The sequence below is a fragment of the Schistocerca cancellata genome, chromosome 2 (assembly GCF_023864275.1).
Source record: "Schistocerca cancellata isolate TAMUIC-IGC-003103 chromosome 2, iqSchCanc2.1, whole genome shotgun sequence".
NCBI classification, from domain to species: domain Eukaryota; kingdom Metazoa; phylum Arthropoda; class Insecta; order Orthoptera; family Acrididae; genus Schistocerca; species Schistocerca cancellata.
In genome coordinates, this window is record NC_064627.1 from 616,205,904 (window position 1) to 616,227,626 (window position 21,723).

Consider the following 21,723-nt stretch of genomic DNA (forward strand, 5'->3'; position numbering starts at 1 on the left):
TCTATAAATCAGGTCTATTTGATTTTTGACTGCTTTTAGTTATGTCTCACTCACATTAGTAACAATTTCTTCATATACAATTTTCCGCCTGACATAGAATGCTGTGCTTTAGACATCCAGTTCATGACTGTGATGCAGCTGTGATTCGTTCCGTATTTGTCCAATGGCCTTTAATTAAATAACAGCTGAAGAGTTCACAGACATCCGTTATACATACAACTGCATTTAAGTTTTCGTTAATTTCATAAACTTTCATTTAAGTGTAGTACTTAAACATATGTTAAATTTAAAGAGAGAAATTCAAACTGGACCGCGTTCCCTGCCAAGGATAGGGGATGTGGACAACAGCAGGGGTGGGTCCTGGTGAAGATACAACGACTCATTGTTAGATTTTTCCTAATTCATACAACGCAGACATTCTTCTGTATACACTCCATTTTCTGGCACGGTCCGGCGTTCCCTCGAAATATTCCGGCATCGTAGCTGCAGGTGTATACGTGTGGCAGGTGGCGTGTACGCGCTGCTCGGGTCACTGAGCGCTACGCTGAGGTCTGCGGTTTGGGAGGCGAGCTCATGTGGTAGGATGTGGCCGCACTGCTATCACGGGTGGCAACCAGGGGCTCTGTAACGATGAAGATGGAGTCGTTCCAGTGGCACGGCGATGGTGTTGCCCAGAGTGCAAGTCAGGCCAATCGGTGAGGATCAGGAACAGTCGGATGGCCATCCAGGGAAGACACCATTTATTCTTGCTTTCAGCTATTTCATGTGTTATCCAGGAAAGGCAAGGACAAGCCACTGTATCAGTCATAAGTCTCTGCAGTGTCCATTGGTGTCATCGTTCCACTCAACGTGTGAAGGCAGGAACAGGGTATTTGGATGGTCCATGGTTAGCATGAATGGATGTAATGTATTGTGTATAATTAATACGCAGTTATACTTTGCCACTATTTTTGTAAAGCAACAGATTATGAAATGTATTCTACAACTGAAATATAACAGTTGACGACATGAAAGAACAGTTTTATTGTGTCAGGATAAAACTATTACAAGGTCAACAGAAAGATAAAAACAGGCCAAACCATGTTTTAAATAATAACTTTCCCACTCATTATCTAGCCTGATTGTAAAGCTGATTTATTGCATACCGTGAAGCAATCGGAAACTATCATAAAAGAAGATAAGTTGTTTCCATCAGTTTTTGTTGCTAGTGAAAGAGCTAAGTTCTACACTCTTCGAATTTCTTGCTTTTTGTGAAAATTGTTGATCTCTTCAGTCAGCAGCACAGCCATCTCGTCTTCGCTCAACCCAGACGAGTCAGCTCCTCCAGGATGAGCAGACACACTTGCAATACTCCTAGTTCTTGGGACAGTCTGACAGGACTGGTTTACATAGACTCTTTGGTTTCACCACGTAAACTACAAGAAACATAAGGAATATATTTTAATAGAGTTAGCAACTATTAATAGAATTATATACTATTTCACACTTACTACTGGTAACACAGTGATAAGTCATCAACTTTTTACATGGCATCAATTTCATTTTTCGTGTTGTTATGGTCGCATAACAGTGAGACTGTGGAAGACTTCTGGTAACAGATGCACTAGAGAGAATGTCGTTTCCACATGTACGAATGATAGCTCGTTGGGGTCTCGCATTCGTTTAGATGTTCCCAGAACGGTAAGTACCTCTTCTTGTTCATGCGTTTTAATAGGCTTTCTTTCAATGGGCTGGGAAGTAGCTTGTCTGTTCTGGACCCAAATATTTATGAAGACATCTTTTAATAGGCGGTGACTGTTGTTACGAGTACTGTAATACTGTAACAGGTGACCTAACTGCTGACAAACGCCCTGGTCAGCCGCCATCCTACCCTTACTGGCATGATAGTAGAAAGATCTTTGGTAGGTGGACCCTGCGTGTAAATCTGAAACTTGGTACATTTCGTGAGAGTTAGTATGTCACTACAACCAAGTACTTCAAGGAGGGTAATGGACCCCATGCGCACGGCATTCAATAAGCCACAAGTCTATCCTCCAACGTGACAAGTCATCACAAAATCTGGGTCTCAGTTTCGCATGCAGGGAACGGATTTCGCAAACCCGGAATTTGGGAGTTGGGAAATGGTGAGCAGCGACAGCCCCTGCAGCCGTAACGCCATGCCCTACGTGCTCAACCTGATGCAAGAACCGCGAGGCCTGACGCTGTACTAACATTGGAATGAGCCAACGTGAAGCGGTACGAAGAGGTTACTCTGTTTTACACATGCAGCACAGCTACGGAATCCACCCTGCCACACACCTGCCCACCTAGTACAGATCAGTAACTGTAGATGGACTAAAAATATTTTGTATGCAAAATGCGTACAGAACGAGCATGGCCTACGAAAAATGTCTGTGACCAATAACATATTCCTGCAAACATTTATGCGCAGAGAATTCCATCTTTCTATGAACAACTGAAGTGTCACTCCTTGCTATTCAAGGGGCGAATTTCTTCTCACATCGATTCAATTACAATCCAGCAATCTCAGTTCGATAGTCGCAACCTAGTGAAAATGTGTTTAACTGGACGCTTCTGGATCTCTATAGCATGTAGACTAAACAGTATTTTTCCTTTCCCAATGAGGCTGTCGAAGGTGAACATAATAACTGGCATTACCTTTGACCATGAGTCTCATATTAACAATAAAACTTTTACGCAATTTGAAGACAGTCTCTTCAGGCAACACATATCTATACTGACTTTGCTGGAAGAGTGAACTGAATACCATTTTAATAGAAGTCTGACAATAGCAGGGGCAAATGTTAAAGAAGCGGAAATCGTCAAGATACTGGCAGTACTTCCGACCTGTTGTGCACGGGAGCTGTGGGTGACATTCCATGCTGAGCTTGTTTCCAGTGAATGCTGGATTCTCACATAACTGCTGCCATTCTAGTACATCCAACTGGACAGGTTCTACGTTCCTCACTTCATTAACGCGTTGCATGGTGCTACTTCCACACTGAGACCTCCTTTTTCTTTTGCTTGGAGGTTGCGTTGTTGTACTTGATCATGAACAGCACCTGTCCATTATCCTAAATATGCTGCAAGAGTCAGTCTGTAGTGATAACAGTGTCGTATGTGTCTAACTGTGAACACTTTATGAGGGAGCCAAGTGAGATTTCAATTTATTCACTAACGTATAACGAGTATTCTTTATGTACACTATTTACACTCTAGAAATACAACAAGCTACAGTGAAAACAATGCCCTGCCTCTCATTTTTACTGTGTCTAGCTCTAGGTACCAAACAGGCAACACAATTACTGTCAAAATAAACCACACAGCACGAATATCTGTTGCCTATCAAAGTATCTCTTCGCTAAATGAAGAACTTCATGTCGCGGTATACAACATAATTCAAATAATAGAACTCAGATTCAACATTGTAGAAAGTTAAAAAATGCAGCACATTTAAGAGTCCAATAACTGGAAAAAGAGAATCAAATAGATGCAGGAAAATGCGCTCTGAAGAGTTTTGGTGAAGAATCTTGATGAGTTGCAATTTCGTTAAGGGCCGAATCTTGCATTGTTCAAAGGCAGGCAACAATTTGCCGTTTAAGTGTGAGGTAATGGTAACAAATTCCCTTGATGGTGTGACTAACTCATATTCTAACATTCACTTTGGAACACTTCACAACAGATTATACTTAATAGTCTATGATTATCTTGTGCACAGCAAATGGTGCTTTTGGAAGTAACTTACCCTTCGGTAGCAGGTGGTAGCAAGAATACAGCGTCAGTGAATTGGCATACAAGTAGAACTTGTTGTCTGCCTGGACACAAATGGTATCCTCGTCTTCTTCCGCGTACGACGTCGCCACCAATGTTCTCACAGCCGGGCTGGTGGCGGACGGCTGTTCCTCACTGTGGATGGCGACAGTGGTCGACTGTTCTGGTTGTCCTTGGACCACCGCAACTGCGACCAGTGCTGTAGAATACAATGAACATAATTCAAATGACTCGTGCCACAACTCTGCCACTTGCTAATGTGTCTCCTCTGGCTAGTAATGGTACTCTGTTGTCTGATAGTCTCTAAATTCTACATGAAATCCAATGTACTGATATTAGAAAAGCTATAACATGAGATTACTGCATATTTGTGGCACTTGTGTAGAATGTTTTAAGACGTGCTGTACCACAACACGATACCCTTTTCGGTAGCTAATTGCTGATATAACTCAACATGTCTCTCTTAGTGGAACAAAATCGATACTTCAGAAGATAATGTCAAGGGTACGATGAGGAAGTGTCACATGGCCACTACTGATCACAATATAATAGGTGTAAAAGAAAAAGTACTGTATATTTTGAGTGGTTGTAGTTTAGATCAAACCATGTGAAATGTCCAGTACAAATGGGCTCAAAAACGCTTACCGTAAGACCTTTGAGCAGTAGCGGAAACTGTAAACCGTATTCACAGTTCTGGGTAAGTGGAGCACATACATTAACCCTAACTCAACCAGTATGTATTGTGAACAGCTTGTGAAAACCATTTACATTGTAATATTTTCTCTGCATTTGCCAGAATAATGGGACCCTCTTATTACAAAAGGTGAATAGCAAACACTATATTGAGCACACCCTTTAGCGACGACTCACAAATGCAGGTCATATGTAATACCCGATGTCTCATCTATTTTTCAGATACTTCCTTTCATGAATTCATAACCATTTCTTGTAACTATGTACAGGGCTATTGCAAATGATTGAAGCGATTTCATAAATTCACTGTAGCTCCATTCATTGACATATGGTCACGACACACTACAGATACGTAGAAAAACTCATAAAGTTTTGTTCGGCTGAAGCCGCACTTCAGTTTCTGCCGTCAGAGCGCTCGAGAGCGCAGTGAGACAAAATGGCGACAGGAGCCGAGAAAGCGTATGTCGTGCTTGAAATGCACTCACATCAGTCAGTCATAACAGTGCAACGACACTTCAGGACGAAGTTCAACAAAGATCCACCAACTGCTAACTCCATTCAGCGATGGTATGCGCAGTTTAAAGCTTCTGGATGCCTCTGTAAGGGGAAATCAACGGGTCGGCCTGCAGTGAGCGAAGAAACGGTTGAACGCGTGCGGGCAAGTTTCACGCGTAGCCCGCGGAAAATTGGCTCATGCCAGAACTGGAGACCGACAGCGCCGACTTCATCTTTCAACAGGATGGTGCTCCACCGCACTTCCATCATGATGTTCGGCATTTCTTAAACACGAGATTGGAAAACCGATGGATCGGTCGTGGTGGAGATCATGATCAGCAATTCATGTCATGACCTCCACGCTCTCCCGACTTAACCCCATGCGATTTCTTTCTGTGGGGTTATGTGAAAGATTCAGTGTTTAAACCTCCTCTACCAAGAAACATGCCAGAGCTGCGAGCTTGCATCAACGATGCTTTCGAACTCATTGATGGGGACATGCTGCGCCGAGTGTGGGAGGAACTTGATTATCAGCTTGATGTCTGCCGAATCACTAAAGGGGCACATATAGAACATTTGTTAATGCCTAAAAAAACTTTTTGAGTTTTTGTATCTGTGTGCAAAGCATTGTGAAAATATCTCAAATAATAAAGTTATTGTAGAGGTGTGAAATCGCTTCAATCATTTGTAATAACCCTTTACTTATGAATTTTGTCATGAATTAAAGTTCATCAAGATATAGATTATGCCAGATGAATAAACAAGAAATAATTTTGTAGATAGTTGTAGTAAATACGCTGTTAGTGTCAAAGAAATTATGTTGAACTAACATAAAGAATATATTTCAAGGAGAAAAACATCGCTGTCGCGAACGCATGCAGTCCTTGAACAGAGGGCAGAGATGAGTTGCGAAGCGTCTGTGGTGAGGTAGAGACATGTCTGTCAGCCCGCAAATGCCTAATGGAGATTGTTGTCGAAATGGTGTTACAACATGTATGTGGTATGGCAAAATATATCTACGCCAGGACATGTATGGACACAGAACATGATCGCAAGCAGATGTTGGAATTAATGAAGAGAGCTGTGCGCATAACTTTTATTTAAGCTACTGACTAATCAAGAAGAACCTACCGTCAATAATGAATGTCGTAATAAGAATTACATCGTATCAAAAGCAACAGGTATCAAAGTAAGGTATAGCCAGTATTTTCATAGCTCCGTGACAGGTATGCCAGCGTAATTGTAAATTGTTGGGACATTCTTCAAAGCAAACTTCCCAAACTCAGTTCGCTAGCCATCAAGTGTGTACTACTCTCAAACCACAGCTGCTGAGAAAGTCGTAAGTAAAAGACATAATTAAAAGAAATTCCATCCAGTTAGTGTTACAATTCATTTTCAATAAAATATCATTGTAATTAAAAGCTGTAGTATCCGTAGTTGTTAATATAGTTTTCCACAACTAACAGTCAGTTCAAATTAGAAGTGATTCAAATGCAACTCATATTTTTTGACAAAACAATGCTGGCTAACTGGTAGTCAAAGAAAGTCTACGATTTTATAATGCGTTCTGTAAATGACTTTATTGCATATGTCTACGTAGAATTAGTATTGGCAAATAACAGTCGCCATAAATAACGTTTTCTATGGCATCATTTGCGAAGTAACCAGTAAAGATGTATACTCTGTTCTGGTCACAATTTAACACAAATTTGAAACAGACAAAATTAGATTGAGGTACGTAATGCAGTATAGTTTCTATGGAACGTTCCAAGTCGTTGCAAATTTATAATTAACATTATTGCCGGCTAGATTAACGTCTTCAGTGTTCGTGTTACACACGTTTTCGCAACTAAGCTGTGTGTATTTCATTAATCTGCCCCATTATCTTTCTTGCCCAGTATTTGCGTGATTAACTACTTACCAAATTTAATTTTTGGCTCTTTCTGGAGCTGACGACCTCCCTACTCTGTAATCTAAATTCGTTCAGACGAAATTGGCATACCCAATTACGGCTAACTACATCTAAACTTTATTTATTCCCATTCTTTTAGATTTATATCGGTGTTGCACACAGTAAACACTCGTGTGTTAACGATCAGGTCGTAACTACCTGCACCTTACCAGTAAACACTGATATGCGGATTTCATATCTTGTTTCCATTTACTATGGAACAGTAGCTACGCGAGTCACAAAAAACATTTATTTAGTCCAGGGACAATATGAGGAGTACATGCTGCTACACAACAAAATAACGTGATCTCATTTGTTCACTCTTCACTTTACTGCATTCTGTGGATGATTCGAGATAGTCAACAACTTATGTAGACTTGAAGTATTTCAAGGTAGTCAAAACGAACAAGTGTTCATGCCTATTAAGGTGTGCATTTCATAGCCCATATGCAAAGGATTTTTTTTCTTGTTTCGTTCCATATAACCATCTCTCAAAATTGTGGCAGTGACCAACTCTTCGCCGAGTGTATAAATAGATTTTTACGCGGATTACTATCTCAGAAATCATGTAAAAAGAAGGTAACCAAAAAAATGTTTATGTTGAACGAAAATTTATATATCCTGCCAATACTTACCAGCAACAAAGAACAGAGCAGCCTTCATTGTACTCGATAAGAAATACTACTGCTCTCGGTCTTTCATTTTCATTTATATATGTTTAAACACCTGATGACGTCATCGAATGTTATCGTACTGTTCCTTTGTGATTTTCCGTTCCAGGAACTGTGGTTGCAGCAACAAACAGCAGATTGACTTTCCTTGTTTCTGGCAAGCTGCATTATCGCTCACTCTGTCATATTTATTACCAACGCTATTTCAACAACTATTGTCAAAAAGATGGGTTATCATATTGCAGTGGTCACTTCCTTCTCATTCGATGTAGCCGCGCGATGTGAGACGTCTTGTCACGGTCGGTACGGCTCCCCTGTCGAAGGTTTGAGTCCTCCCTCGGGTATGGGTGTGTGTGTTGTCCATAGTGTATTTTGGTTTAAGCACTGTGTAGGCTTAGGGAGCGATGACCTCAGTAGTTTGGTCCAATATGACATTACCACAAATATCCTAATTTCATTCGATGTCATTGTAAAAAGACGGGTATCCTTCACCCTTCTTTCATTCGGTGTCACTCTAGTAGAGACGAGAAAACAAAAAGACGGGTGTCCACGTAAGTTAACATCAACAGCTCACCAACACAGCTGAGTAGATATCTCACACGCATCTTACAGACAGTACTTGTTAAATGTGCAGTGAGAAGAAAAAGCCCTAGTAAAAAAAGCGAGTTCCTACAAATAGCTCTTAACGGTTTTTTAAAAAAAAATTAATACTACATAGTTTACGCACAGGCTCGAAATGAAGATCTTTTTTTTCTGTCAACGAAGCTTCTGATAATGCAGAACGGCTCAAATCCTGAAGAAAAAGAAATGTATAGATGCCACTCATCGTTTATACTATGCACTTTGCGATCTAAACAGCTTTCCATTTTGAAGGTGAGAGCCCTGTACCTATAGTACACCTAGCACCTAGGTGCGGTGAAATTTTAAATATATACATTGAAGCAGCAAAGATACTGACGTAGGCATGCGTATTAAAACACAGAGATATTTTGGCAGGCAGAATGCGGCGCTGCGGTCAGCAACACCTGTATAAGACAGCAAGTGTCTGGTGCTGTTGTTAGATCGGTTACTACTGTTAAAATGGCAGGTTATCAAGATTTAAGTGCGTTTGAAAGCCGTGTTATATAGACGGTGGGACACTGCATATCGGAGGTAGAGATGAAGTGAGGATTTTCTAGTACGACCATTTCACGAGCGTACTCTGAATATCAGGAATCCGATGAAACATCAAATTACCGACATTGCGGCGGCCAGAAAATGGAAACTGGAACAACGACTGAAGAGACTCTTTCAGCGTGACGGAAGTGCCACACTTCCGCAAATTGCTGCGGATTTCAGTTTAGGACCATGAACAGGTATCAGCGTGTGAACCATTCGACGAAACTTCATCGATAAAGGCTTTTGGAGCAGAAGACCCATTCGCATACCCTTGTGACTTCACGGCACAAAGTTTTACGCTTTGCCTGGGACCGTCAACGCTGACATTGGAAGGTTTATGAGTGGAAAAATGATGCCTGGACGGACGAGTCTCGTTTCAAATTGTGTGGAGAAAATCTCATGAATCCATGGAAGCAGCATGACAGCAGGGGATGTTCAAACTGGTGTAGACTCTGTAATGGTGTGGGACGTGGGCAGTTGGAGTGATATGGGACGCGTGATACGTCTAGAAACGACTCTGACGGGTGCCATGTACGTAAGCACCCTGTCCGATCACCTGCATCCATTCATGTCCATTGTACATTCAGATGGACTTGGGCAATTCTAGCAGGACAATGCGACACCCTACACGTCCAGAATTGCTACAGAGTGACTCCAGCAACACTCCTCTGAGTTCAAACACTTCGGCTGGCCACCAAACTCTCCAGATATGGCTATTATTGAATATATCTGTGATGCCTTCCAACATGTTGATGAGGAAAAATCTCAACCCCCTGGTACTCTTCCGGATTTACGGACAGCCCTGAAGGTTTTACGGTGTCACTTCCACGCAGCAGTACTTCAGACATACCATGTCGAGTTGAAGCACTTCTGCGTGCTCGTGGGAGGCTCTCCACGGTATTAGGCAGGTGTACCAGTTCTTTGGCTCTACACTGTAATATATATATGACTAGATTAAATCTGTGAGCGATCTGTCAGATGGGCATGTTAGATTCTTTCACACACTCATTTTGCCTGTAACGGGAATGAAACTGACGCTTTCTGTCGACACTAAGCGTCGCATGAAAGTAGAGACGAGTACTACCTGTTTGGGCTGATTCCAAGTAAACAATCAAAAACATAATTGCAAATATCAGCATAAGCCGCAGAAAATGCTCCTGACGACTCTTCGGAGATCAGTTATATACACATTTTAAGTGGCGAATCGATAGAGCGTTCTCATATTTAATCTAGTGCAACATTCGTTTTAACGATATGTGTTAACAGGTCAATGAAATCCGAGCTCCGAGCTAAACGCCCTCTCACCCCAAACCACTGACATTTCGGAATCAGTGGTGTGAAAGGAGAGCTAAAAGGAGGTCAGCTAGTTTGTCTGTTACGTTTTTGGATGAAAGTTGGTTGTGCATCACTGACAATGATGGCCGCTGAGGGCCTGCAACCAATCTGTGTGAGTGCTAAACACCCTGGACCTATACCGGGAGTCACTGTCATGGCCGCGATCTCGTATAATGGCGGGAGCACTCTCGCAGTTATCCCAAGCAGCCTGAATCAAAATTAGTACGTCGAACTGTTGATTCGCCCTGTTGTCTTGCTATTACTGAATAGCATCCCATGGGTGATTTCCAACAGAATAACGCTAGCCTACACAGCACTATTGCAACATAACATGCTCTACAGAGTGGCGACATGTTGCCTTGGCCTGGTTTATCACCCGATCTGTCTACAATCGAGCACCATTAGATTACGACTCCAGCTTCATTCGCTGCCAGCATTAACCATCCCTGTAAAGACGAACCAAGAGCATAATGCATGCACGTTTACGTAACCGCAAACATTCCGGCTGCTACATCGGTTTTTAATGTACCAATGGCATGTCTCGCGCTTACGTTAACCTGTGATCATACGAATACAATCACTTGCATACGTAGTCTAGTCAAATGTATTCCAGAATTTTCGATACTCTACTTTTATGATTTCTGGGGTTGCGATTTTTTCCCTCAGTGTATATTAGCTGTTACTCCAATAGTAGATCAGTACTTTGCATATTGTTCGGAAAAGCATGGATTTTGTTGATCGCTTGTATAGAAGTCTTTCCCATTTCATTTATCGACGAAGCTTAGGCGGATTATTGGTCGTATGTATCTCTGCCAGCAGACATGACCTTCATTTTATGCTCAAAGTATCTACGGCGATACATAAAAGGATGACAGACATTCACAGATTCTGTTGTATCCGTACGTAGGAATGACTAGGTGTCCACGGAAGTTCTGGCGTCATTGACAGAACATTTGCCAGGGGAGACATGTGGATGAGGTTTTTGGAATTCACTGACTATTTACACCACCTTTCGTTTATGTATTCTATGGGTTAGATGTCGTTTGGTAGGACGACCTGATATGAACAAGCGCTCATGCCCATTAAGGTGTGCATTTCATAGTCCATGTCCAACGGAATTTTATTATTGTTTCCTTCCATATAACCATCTCTCAAATATGTGGCAGTGACCAATTATTCGCAGAGTGTATAAACAGATTTTCACGCGAATTATTATCTCAGAAATTATGTAAAAAGAAGGTAACCATAAAATGTGTGCAGTATTTTAGTATACAATGTACAAGATTTCTGTGAGCAATCAAAAGTATAGACAACAATAGACCAATAATTAAAACTTCATAATTTTATACATCCATAAATGAGCCAACGAGACAGCCACGTTTCAAATTCATACGGGTTCTATTAGTGACATATTTATAGTACATCAGAGACTCATATTATATCCCATTAAGTGTATAGTCTAAACTTACGTTTTGTAAACTGCAGTCCCACGAGGGCTCACAACCCTTTTGTGAATAAATGATATGCAAACATCGAGACCTGATCCCTTGCAATACTACCGTTACCTCTGGGCATGCTTCCCTTTGCTCTAAAGCCGAGTGTTGTATGCCACACACTAAGCAAACAGCTATTTAACCGCATGCATAGGAAAGTAAATACAAACCTATACAAAAAGTCGACTTAAATATGTCGATGAGGTAGGTGAATGTTGAAGCGAAACATTCGTTGGTGAGCAACAGTGTGTAACTTGTCGCATTTCAGTTGCGTAACACACACCCAGGTATATTTCCCTCTGCCTATGTGTACTCCATGTTTTCATACATATTCTTGGAAACAACGTGGTCCTCGATTTCTCAATCAGCAACACACCCACCAGAATGAGAACACCTCAGCGAGTAGAAACACTCAACATAAAAGTAAAGCTACACTATACAGTTCTCCTTATCAAGCTTCTCTTACATATCGCAACACAACACGTCCTATAATTCATATAATGTTAACAGCAACAACACGTGAAAATTATCTTGTGTTACACCGTTCTATACAAGCAAAGATTTTGAGGGTCTTCCTATCGTTTATTACACCGTTCTATACAAACCAAGATTTTGAGGCTCTTCATAGTGTACTTGATTAAATTTGTTAACTGACCAAGAGCTGGTCTCTAGCTTTGCGGGAACAAATCAACTGACAATGAACTTTGGAAGTATTCTGTTAATCGCTACTGGCTATTAAAACATATTTCAAGAAAATGTTTTGTGAATTTTTACATATAAAAAAGCAGACAGACTACAATTGCTTAAATAATTGGAAGCAGAACTAGGTGGTATGCACTGCAACGAAAAGGCTTGACGGCATCCTAGAGAAAATTGAAGCGTTTCAGTTATCTTTCAGTATCTTCAGGCAAACTTCATTTGACCGATAGAAACGAGTTTGTTTCCTAACTCCTCTAGAATGTTTTAACTAGCGTACTGTTTCACAACACAAAGCTGTTAGACATGCGGAATGTGGTGTCACCGCCAGACATCACACTTGCTAGGTGGTAGCCTTTAAATCGGCCGTGGTCCGCTAGTATACGACAGACCCGCGTGTCGCCACTGTCAGTGATTGCAGACCGAGCGCCGCCACACGGCAGGTCTAGAGAGACACGTCCTAGCACTCGTCCCAGTTGTACAGCCGACTTTGCTAGCGATGCTACACTGACAAATACGCGCTCATTTGCCGAGACGATAGATAGCATTGCCTTCAGCTACGTCAATTGCTACGACCTAGCAAGGCGCCATTTATCTTTTGCTGGTTATCTAATAAAACCTGTACCGTCAAGAGCGATTTACACCAATTATGGAATAAAGTTAAGTATTACTTCAACTACGTACTTTATTTGCTACTATAATTTCCCTTAACTGTTCCAGACCTCACGCCAGTCTGCGTGAGCTTTAACACGTGCCTTTCGGCTACCCGTCACTGTGGACTGGCTGTCTTGCCAGTCCACAGCAGTTTGGCGCCGAGGATTGGCGACGAGCCCACTTTGCGTTCATCTTGATATTGCTTTGCCCTGATTTACTTGTGTAATGGCTTCGCCACAATCTCCAGATGTACTGTCCGAATTTTATCGCTTGCAGAATCAGCAGACGCAGGCCTTATTGGATGCCCTTGGACATCTCGTCCAGGGTCAATGTGCGGTGCAAAACGATGCGGCAGCCGCCGCTTCACTGCTACAGCAGCCACAACACGCAGTTGCACCACCTTTTCGTCATTTTGATGCGGCACTGGAAAGCTGGACGGAGTGGTCACGCCAATTTGGATTCCATCTCGCCGCCTACAGAATTCAAGGTAACGAGCGGCAGCCTTATCTCCTTTCTTGTGTAGGAGTGGCCACCTACCTTGTGATAGTGAAATTGTTTCCCCGACGCGAAGTAGCAACTCTGTCCTACGAAGAGATTTTGTCTGCATTAGATGCATATTTCAAAGAATCAGTCAATGTGGTCGCAAAGAGGTATACGTTCTTTCGTACCAAACGTACGGCCGGTCAGACTAATCGGGAGTGGGTTGCAACTTTGCAAGGCCTTACTAGGGATTGTGCTTTTGAGTGTGAATGTGGACTCCCTTATTCAGATACTATGGTACGTGATGCAATTGCACAGAACATTTCTGATGTTCGTATACGGGAACAGATTTTGATACTAGTCAATCCCTCCCTTCAACAAGTGATGGACATATTGGATAGGCAAGACACACTTCACTTTGCTCAGGAATCTTTTGAAACTTCGCCAGCCGTGTGTCACATTAACCGGCCCGCCGGGCGAGCTGCACGGAACTGTAAACAGCCCTCGCGCCCGTCCACGCAGCCACGTGTGCCCCGTAAGCAAGTAAAGGCAGTGATAAAATCATGCCCGCGGTGTGCTACTAGACATTCGCGTGAGAATTGCCCGTCACGCCAAGCTATTTGCTTTTTCTGTAGTAAGAAAGGACATGTTCAAAGTGTTTGCCAGAAAAAGCTCAGATAGGACACTCACAACCATTCCAGGCCCTTTGCTTCGCGCCGGAATCGAACCAAGAATACTCAGGCTCGTGAACCTTCGCCCATGTACATTCATGTAGTTAATTCCACTCCGCCCAGTGCTTCTCTCTCTCACAGTGACTGTGTTCATCCCACGAAAGGTGTGCATCGACATCGATGGAAATCCCGTCAAGTTGCTAGTGCTTCTGTCCCAGAAACAGTTCACATTGCACGAGACAGTCGCTCTTGTCGTCAGCAGGACAATAAACTTTTTGTAGACTTGGACTTTAGCGGCACAGTGATACCGTTCCAGCTCGATACCGGAGCTGCAGTTTCCCTACTCAATCACGACACGTACAAACAGCTGGGCAAACCTCCGTTGCGTGCCGCAAATGTTAAGCTAACTAGTTATTCAGGACAGCATATCACTGTGTTAGGACAGTGCAGCCTTCTTGCTACATACAAGGGACAAACAAAACTTGTGTCATTTTACGTCCTTCGTTCTTCTTCTGCAGTGAACTTGTTTGGTTTAGATTTATTTCAGTTGTTTAACTTGTCTATAGTCAATCAGGTCCTATCAGTGAACCAGACTGTGCCTTCAGCCAGTGTTTCTCGTCTATGTGAAGAATTTGCAGACATTTTTGCACCGGGCCTTGGTTGTGCTAAGAACTATAAAGCACACTTGGAACTGCAAGTCAACACGCAACCCAAATTCTTCAGAGCGCGCAATGTTCCCCACGCATTGTGTGATGAGGTCGCAAGAACATTAAACGAATTGGAATCACAAGGTGTAATTGAACATGTGCAGGCTTCTCTCTGGGCATCACCCTTAGTAATTTTGCAAAAACCTTCCGGAAAATTGAGACTTTGCGTGGACTTCAAGGCAACAGTGAATCCCCAAATAGTGACTGCAACTTTTCCTTTACCCCACCCAGAAGATCTTTTTGACAAATTCTGCCCGGGTAAATATTTTTCGAAGTTGGACCTCGCAGATGCATACTTGCAAATACCGGTGGACGAAGACTCCCAGCGCGTTTTGGTGGTTAACAGGCATCTTGGATTGTACCGATTCAAAAGACTGCCATTCGGGTGTGCATCCGACCCTGCATTGTTTCAGCAATATTTACAAACTGTTTGTGCGTTGGTCCCTACTGCAGCAAACTACACTCCTGGAAATTGAAATAAGAACACCGTGAATTCATTGTCCCAGGAAGGGGAAACTTTATTGACACATTCCTGGGGTCAGATACATCACATGATCACACTGACAGAACCACAGGCACAAAGACACAGGCAACAGAGCATGCACAATGTCGGCACTAGTACAGTGTAATCCACCTTTCGCAGCAATGCAGGCTGCTATTCTCCCATGGAGACGATCATAGAGATGCTGGATGTAGTCCTGTGGAACGGCTTGCTATGCCATTTCCACCTGGCGCCTCAGTTGGACCAGCGTTCGTGCTGGACGTGCAGACCGCGTGAGACGACGCTTCATCCAGTCCCAAACATGCTCAATGGGGGACAGATCCGGAGATCTTGCTGGCCAGGGTAGTTGACTTACACCTTCTAGAGCACGTTGGGTGGCACGGGATACATGCGGACGTGCATTGTCCTGTTGGAACAGCAAGTTCCCTTGCCGGTCTAGGAATGGTAGAACGATGGGTTCGATGACGGTTTGGATGTACCGTGCACTATTCAGTGTCCCCTCGACGATCACCAGTGGTGTACGGCCAGTGTAGGAGATCGCTCCCCAGACCATGATGCCGGGTGTTGGCCCTGTGTGCCTTGGTCGTATGCAGTCCTGATTGTGGCGCTCACCTGCACGGCGCCAAACACGCATACGACCATCATTGGCACCAAGGCAGAAGCGACTCTCATCGCTGAAGACGACACGTCTCCATTCGTCCCTCCATTCACGCCTGTCGCGACACCACTGGAGGCGGGCTGCACGATGTTGGGGCATGAGCGGAAGACGGCCTAACGGTGTGCGGGACCGTAGCCCAGCTTCATGGAGACGGTTGCGAATGGTCCTCGCCGATACCCCAGGAGCAACAGTGTCCCTAATTTGCTGGGAAGTGGCGGTGCGGTCCCCTACGGCACTGCGTAGGATCCTACGGTCTTGGCGTGCATCCGTGCGTCGCTGCGGTCCGGTCCCAGGTCGACGGGCACGTGCACCTTCCGCCGACCACTGGCGACAACATCGATGTACTGTGGAGACCTCACGCCCCACGTGTTGAGCAATTCGGCGGTACGTCCACCCGGCCTCCCGCATGCCCACTATATGCCCTCGCTCAAAGTCCGTCAACTGCACATACGGTTCACGTCCACACTGTCGCGGCATGCTACCAGTGTTAAAGACTGCGATGGAGCTCCGTATGCCACGGCAAACTGGCTGACACTGACGGCGGCGGTGCACAAATGCTGCGCAACCCTCGCCATTCGACGGCCAACACCGCGGTTCCTGGTGTGTCCGCTGTGCCGTGCGTGTGATCATTGCTTGTACAGCCCTCTCGCAGTGTCCGGAGCAAGTATGGTGGGTCTGACACACCGGTCTCAATGTGTTCTTTTTTCCATTTCCAGGAGTGTATCTGGCCGATATTGTGATCTCCGGAAAGACGGAAGAAGAACATTTAGCCATTCTCAGAACATTATTTCAGGTCTTGCGACAAAATGGTCTTCGCTTGCGGAAGGACAAATGCGTGTTTTTTTGCTCGTGATTTGCCATATCTGGGACATGTACTCAATGCCCAAGGCATACATCCCAGTCCAGAGCACCTCCGTTCCATACAAGACTTGCCTTCGTCGTAGAATTTGAAGCAGCTACAGTGTGTGCTGGGAAAAATCAACTATTATCATAAATATATCCCCCATGCCTCTTCCATTTCAGCTCCGCCTCATCGCTTACGCCGTAAAGGTGTTCCGTTCGTCTGGTCGACGGAATGCGAACGCGCCTTTCGCCAGTTGAAATCGGCGTTGCTTTCTAATACTTGCCTTACGCCATTCGATACCCAGAAACCCCTTTTGTTGATGGTCGATGCATCGGATTTCGGGATCGGTGCTGTGCTTGCGCACAGAGATGGCTCGCATGATCGCCCTATTGCCTTTGCGTCCAAATTGCTCTCGTCTGCGCAAAGAAATTATTCACAGATCGAGAAAGAAGCTTTGGCTCTCGTATTTGGTGTTACAAAGTTTCATGACTTCTTGTATGGTCGTCACTTTACCATCAGCACAGACCACAAACCTTTGACATCGCTTTTTCATCCGTCCAAGCCTGTACCTCCACGTACAGCGCAGAAATTCATTCGCTGGTCTATTTTGCTCTCGCAGTACCGCTACGATATCTTGTATCGATCCACTGCTAAGCACGGAAACGCCGATGCGTTGTCCCGTTTGCCTGTTGCTGAGGACAGAGCATTGATTCGGAAACCGATGACGTGGTCGAATCGTTTCCGATTGATTTTCGTCGTATAGCTACAGCCACAGCTGCTGACCCTGTCCTTGCTACCGTTCTGCGTTTTGTTGCTACGCAATGGCCCTTGTCAAAGTCACGGTTCGAGGATCCGTTGGTTCGCCGATTTTTTGCTCACAAGGAGAGACTTTTTGTTCGGCGTGGTGTTTTGCTGTTGCGTTCTGATAATGATCAGTCCAAGGTCGTGGACCCACGTTCGTTACAGTCCTCTGTCTTAAAGCTTCTCCACCAAGGACATTGGGGTACAGTGAGAACGAAACAACTTGCTCGTCAGCACTGTACTTGGTTCGGAATCGATCCTGCGATTACGCATATGTGCTCTTCTTGCATGGCGTGTGCCGAACAACAATCCGCACCACTGCGGAAATTCTTTGCATGGCCAAAAGCCACTTCCCCTTGGCAACGCTTACACATCGATTTTGCTGGTCCATTCTGGAATGCTCGATGGTTGGTTGTGGTCGATTCATTCAGTAATTTTCCTTTTGTTGTCCGGATGTCTTCCACGGCGTCTTCTGCCACCATCCAACCGTTGTCCGCTATCTTTTGCGTTGAAGGTCTTCCACAGACTATTGTTTCCGACAATGGCCCACAATTCATGTCCGCAGAATTTCAGTCATTCTGCAAGGCCAATGGTATTCAACATCTGACATCCGCGCCGTTTTCGCCACAGTCAAACGGTGCCGCTGAACGATTGGTCCGGACTATCAAGTCACGGATGTTGAAGTTGAAAGAGTCGCATTCTCGGGAGGACGCGTTATTGCTCTTATTGTCCTCGTATCGCTCTCAGCCCCGAGATGGTCACTCGCCGGCTGAGTTGCTTCATGGTCGCTCTCATCGAACCTTGATGTCTTTGCTACATCCGCCGCATCAGGTTCCTGTGCTACGGCAGACACCAGCTTTTGCTCCAGGCGACGTTGTATACTATCGCAACTATCGAGGTTCACGGCGTTGGCTCGCAGGGCGCATTCTTCGCTGCCTCGGCCACGCGATGTATCTGGTTTTGGGGGCCTCTGGTGAGGTGCGTCGGCATCTCAATCAGCTGCGCCTCTATCGTCGCACGGGTTCTGCCGCTCCCAGTTTGCTTTCAGCGACGGTGCCGTCCGGTCAGCACCCTGGGGACCCATCTACTGGCTCGCCTCAGCCCCAGGTGTTACCGTCGCTGCCTTCCATTTTGCCCCATGGCGACGCGCTGCCGCCGCCGCCGCCGCCTGTTCTGCCGCTGGTGACGCCCGCAGTGGACGCGTCGCTGCAACCGCCGGGCGCCTCCCTGGGTCACGCGCAGCCGATCGCTTCCCGTGACCAGTTGTCCTCGGCCATGGAACTCTTGCCCGCTCCGGACCGTTTGTCGTCTTCGCCCTTCGGGTGCTCCGACCCGATGGAGGTCGACCCTTCGGCCCCTCCTGTCTCTCTAAGCGCGCATACACCGCATGTTGGCGTGCACCGTGGACTAGGTTTCCAGGCGTTTCCTAGCTCCCCTCGGACCGAATGGCCGGGTGCGGGCGGCACAGCCTCGCCCGTTGTTAGGCTCCCCACCTCGTCGCATACGTCAACATGGGGGCCTCCCCAAGGCGGGCGGAAGCCTTATAATACAACCGTACGCCGATTTGCGGGGGAGGAATGTGGTGTCACCGCCAGACACCACACTTGCTAGGTGGTAGCCTTTAAATCGGCCGCGGTCCGCTAGTATACGACGGACCCGCGTGTCGCCACCGTCAGTGATTGCAGACCGAGCGCCGCCACACGGCAGGTCTAGAGAGACACGTCCTAGCACTCGTCCCAGTTGTACAGACGACTTTGCTAGCGATGCTACACTGACAAATACGCGCTCATTTGCCGAGACGATAGTTAGCATTGCCTTCAGCTACGTCAATTGCTACGACCTAGCAAGGCGCCATTTATCTTTTGCTGGTTATCTAATAAAACCTGTACCGTCAAGAGCGATTTACACCAATTATGGAATAAGGTTAAGTATTACTTCAACTACGTACTTTATTTGCTACTATAATTTCCCTTAACTGTTCCAGACCTCACGCCAGTCTGCGTGAGCTTTAACGCGTGCCTTACGGCTATCCGTCACTGTGGATTGGCTGTCTTGCCAGTCCACAACACGGAACATCTAATGTCTCTGTCCATGAACCAGGAAAGATGTTCCAACCACGGTGCATTTACTGCGAAGGTAAGTATCTAATGTGGAGCAGGGAATGCCTAAGAGAAGAAAATCCAAAATCTTAAAGTAAATTATTCTGTAGCGTAGAATATGAATAACATATCATTAACAAGTCGCCTATAACACGTCATAAGCATCGACCTTCATTAGATCTTCAATGGCCACAAATGCTTCAAATCAAGCAAAGAGGGTTATGTTGCCACGAACACATATCTGTACAAATACAAAGGCCAGGTTGCATCTGTTAAAAATCCGTGTAAAACTCTACACTAAGGCAGGGAACTGCGAGATTCGTGAGTCCATGGCTACAACTCTACCCATCCCCTTCCTATCCCGCCAACTACACCCCTCAACTCTCCCCAACACCATCGTCACAATAGTGATGGGCTGCAGACAGATTTAAATGGGGGTCTCAATAATGTGCAAGTCAGCTGATCAAAATCATTAAAAATCTCCGAATCTTCCCGGAGACTCACTACAATCACGAAGGGGGAAAAGGGTGTCACCTATACTAAACCGGCATTTGGGTGACTACAGGACTCAGATAGAAAAATTTAAAGTCATAGTACATACAAAAACTTTCTGTATATGTGAGACCTGAGTTTCACCTGGTGTATACATCTTTCAAATAACTTCTCGAAATTCAACCAGGTAACACTTTAATCGACCGTCGATATTTCGGCCGGAGAACACCCCGCCATTTTCATGGCAAACTGCAATGGACAGACGACGTACATGTAAATTTAAAACCCCGGTTCTCGGACTCTTTCAGGAAAGATAACACACACGCTGAATACTAGTGCCACCAAAGACGACCAAAGTCAGAGATATCGATAGTGAGACTATGGTTTATATGTCTACCAGGTAGACAGTACAAACCCTTTGCAACCTAATGCTAAGCATAACTCTGAGGTAGAACAGCAAAAAGGGGAGTCGCTGTGGTGTCTTGTAAATTATCAGTCACCACACATCACCCTTAGCATTTGACTGTGTATTAGAGATGACAACATAATGTCAGTGTACTGTATCCAGTTTCCCCATCATAAGCACTCAACAATAAAGAGGACGCCTTGTTTTAAGACCTCGCAGCAACGTTTCTTCGGACTACTTCTCAAGTGCATTGTGTCTATTACATATGTATGCAACACACTAAATGAAATTCCATAATAAATAGTCTGAGAAAATGAAACTGTTCATGGCGGCATCTTCAACGTAATACACACGTTTTGGCCAACTTTCTAGGCTGTAAGGAATAACTTTCGGCAGGAGTAACAGGAAGTTGAAAATTTGTACCTGATACTAACAGTTCCCAAAACTGGAGGCTGTCTGGACTCAAAATTATAGAACTCGCTGAAATTTTGTGTAGAGAGGCCTCACGAGAAACCATAGCAAAACTATGTTTGATTTTTATAGCATTATGAGGGGGCGCCCCAGGATATCATTTAGTTGTTCACTTTATTGAGCTTTAAATAATGTTAATCCACAATAACGACCACTTCAGAAGAGCTCATGAATGCAGCTGAAAAAGAGTCGGGAAGACTCAGCGGAGCAGCGCCTCTGAGGAAGTCCTGCGCAGTTCTGGACGAAACGTAAGTAGCAGAAAAGTTCTTGGACCACGACCTCACATCCCGGAAAGTATATCACAGCCATGTCACCCGATCGTGAATGCCTTCATTCCACAACCATGTACCATGTTGCGTACTCGCTACGCAATGTCAGTTAACTTGCGCAACGTAACTTCATAACAATCGCAATTAATTCACAAAAAATTAAAATTATGAAATTTTGAAATGAAATGGGCTGTGAACGACTAATTATATGCACATAACTATTTATATCTATAAATGCGATAAATAAGTAATGTTGTTACCACGAACGTCGTGTGGTAAAGAAATACACACAATTTCAAAAAATTATAAGATCTTTTTCTTGACTTCCATCCGTATCCGCCAATATTTTAGAGTTTTCGTTCACTACAAGAAACAGAGAAAAACAAGTTTTAATAAAATAATGACA

General features: G+C 44.6%; 3 protein-coding genes across 3 annotated transcripts in view; all 3 read right to left on the minus strand.

The window, feature by feature from the left end:
* Nucleotides 1–1,117: 1,117 nt before the first annotated feature.
* LOC126162285 (uncharacterized) lies at nucleotides 1,118–7,576 on the minus strand. The gene is made up of 3 exons (XM_049918699.1): nucleotides 7,546–7,576; nucleotides 3,746–3,970; nucleotides 1,118–1,415 (listed from the first exon to the last, which is right to left on the minus strand). The coding sequence occupies exons 1-3, from the start codon at nucleotides 7,571–7,573 to the stop codon at nucleotides 1,354–1,356; spliced, it is 315 nt and encodes a 104-aa protein (XP_049774656.1). The 5' UTR covers nucleotides 7,574–7,576; the 3' UTR covers nucleotides 1,118–1,353.
* LOC126162287 (uncharacterized) overlaps nucleotides 1,118–21,723 on the minus strand; it is a 120,345-nt gene continuing 99,739 nt past the window's right edge. The window contains exon 4 of the mRNA XM_049918704.1: nucleotides 1,118–1,321. The gene's annotated coding sequence lies outside the window, so the exon portion shown is untranslated. The remainder of the gene's footprint in view (nucleotides 1,322–21,723) is intronic.
* LOC126162284 (uncharacterized) overlaps nucleotides 21,580–21,723 on the minus strand; it is a 158,677-nt gene continuing 158,533 nt past the window's right edge. Inside the window, exon 3 of the mRNA XM_049918697.1 lies at nucleotides 21,580–21,680. Within this exon, the coding sequence (XP_049774654.1) occupies nucleotides 21,613–21,680 (68 nt within the window). The 3' untranslated portion in view covers nucleotides 21,580–21,612. The remainder of the gene's footprint in view (nucleotides 21,681–21,723) is intronic.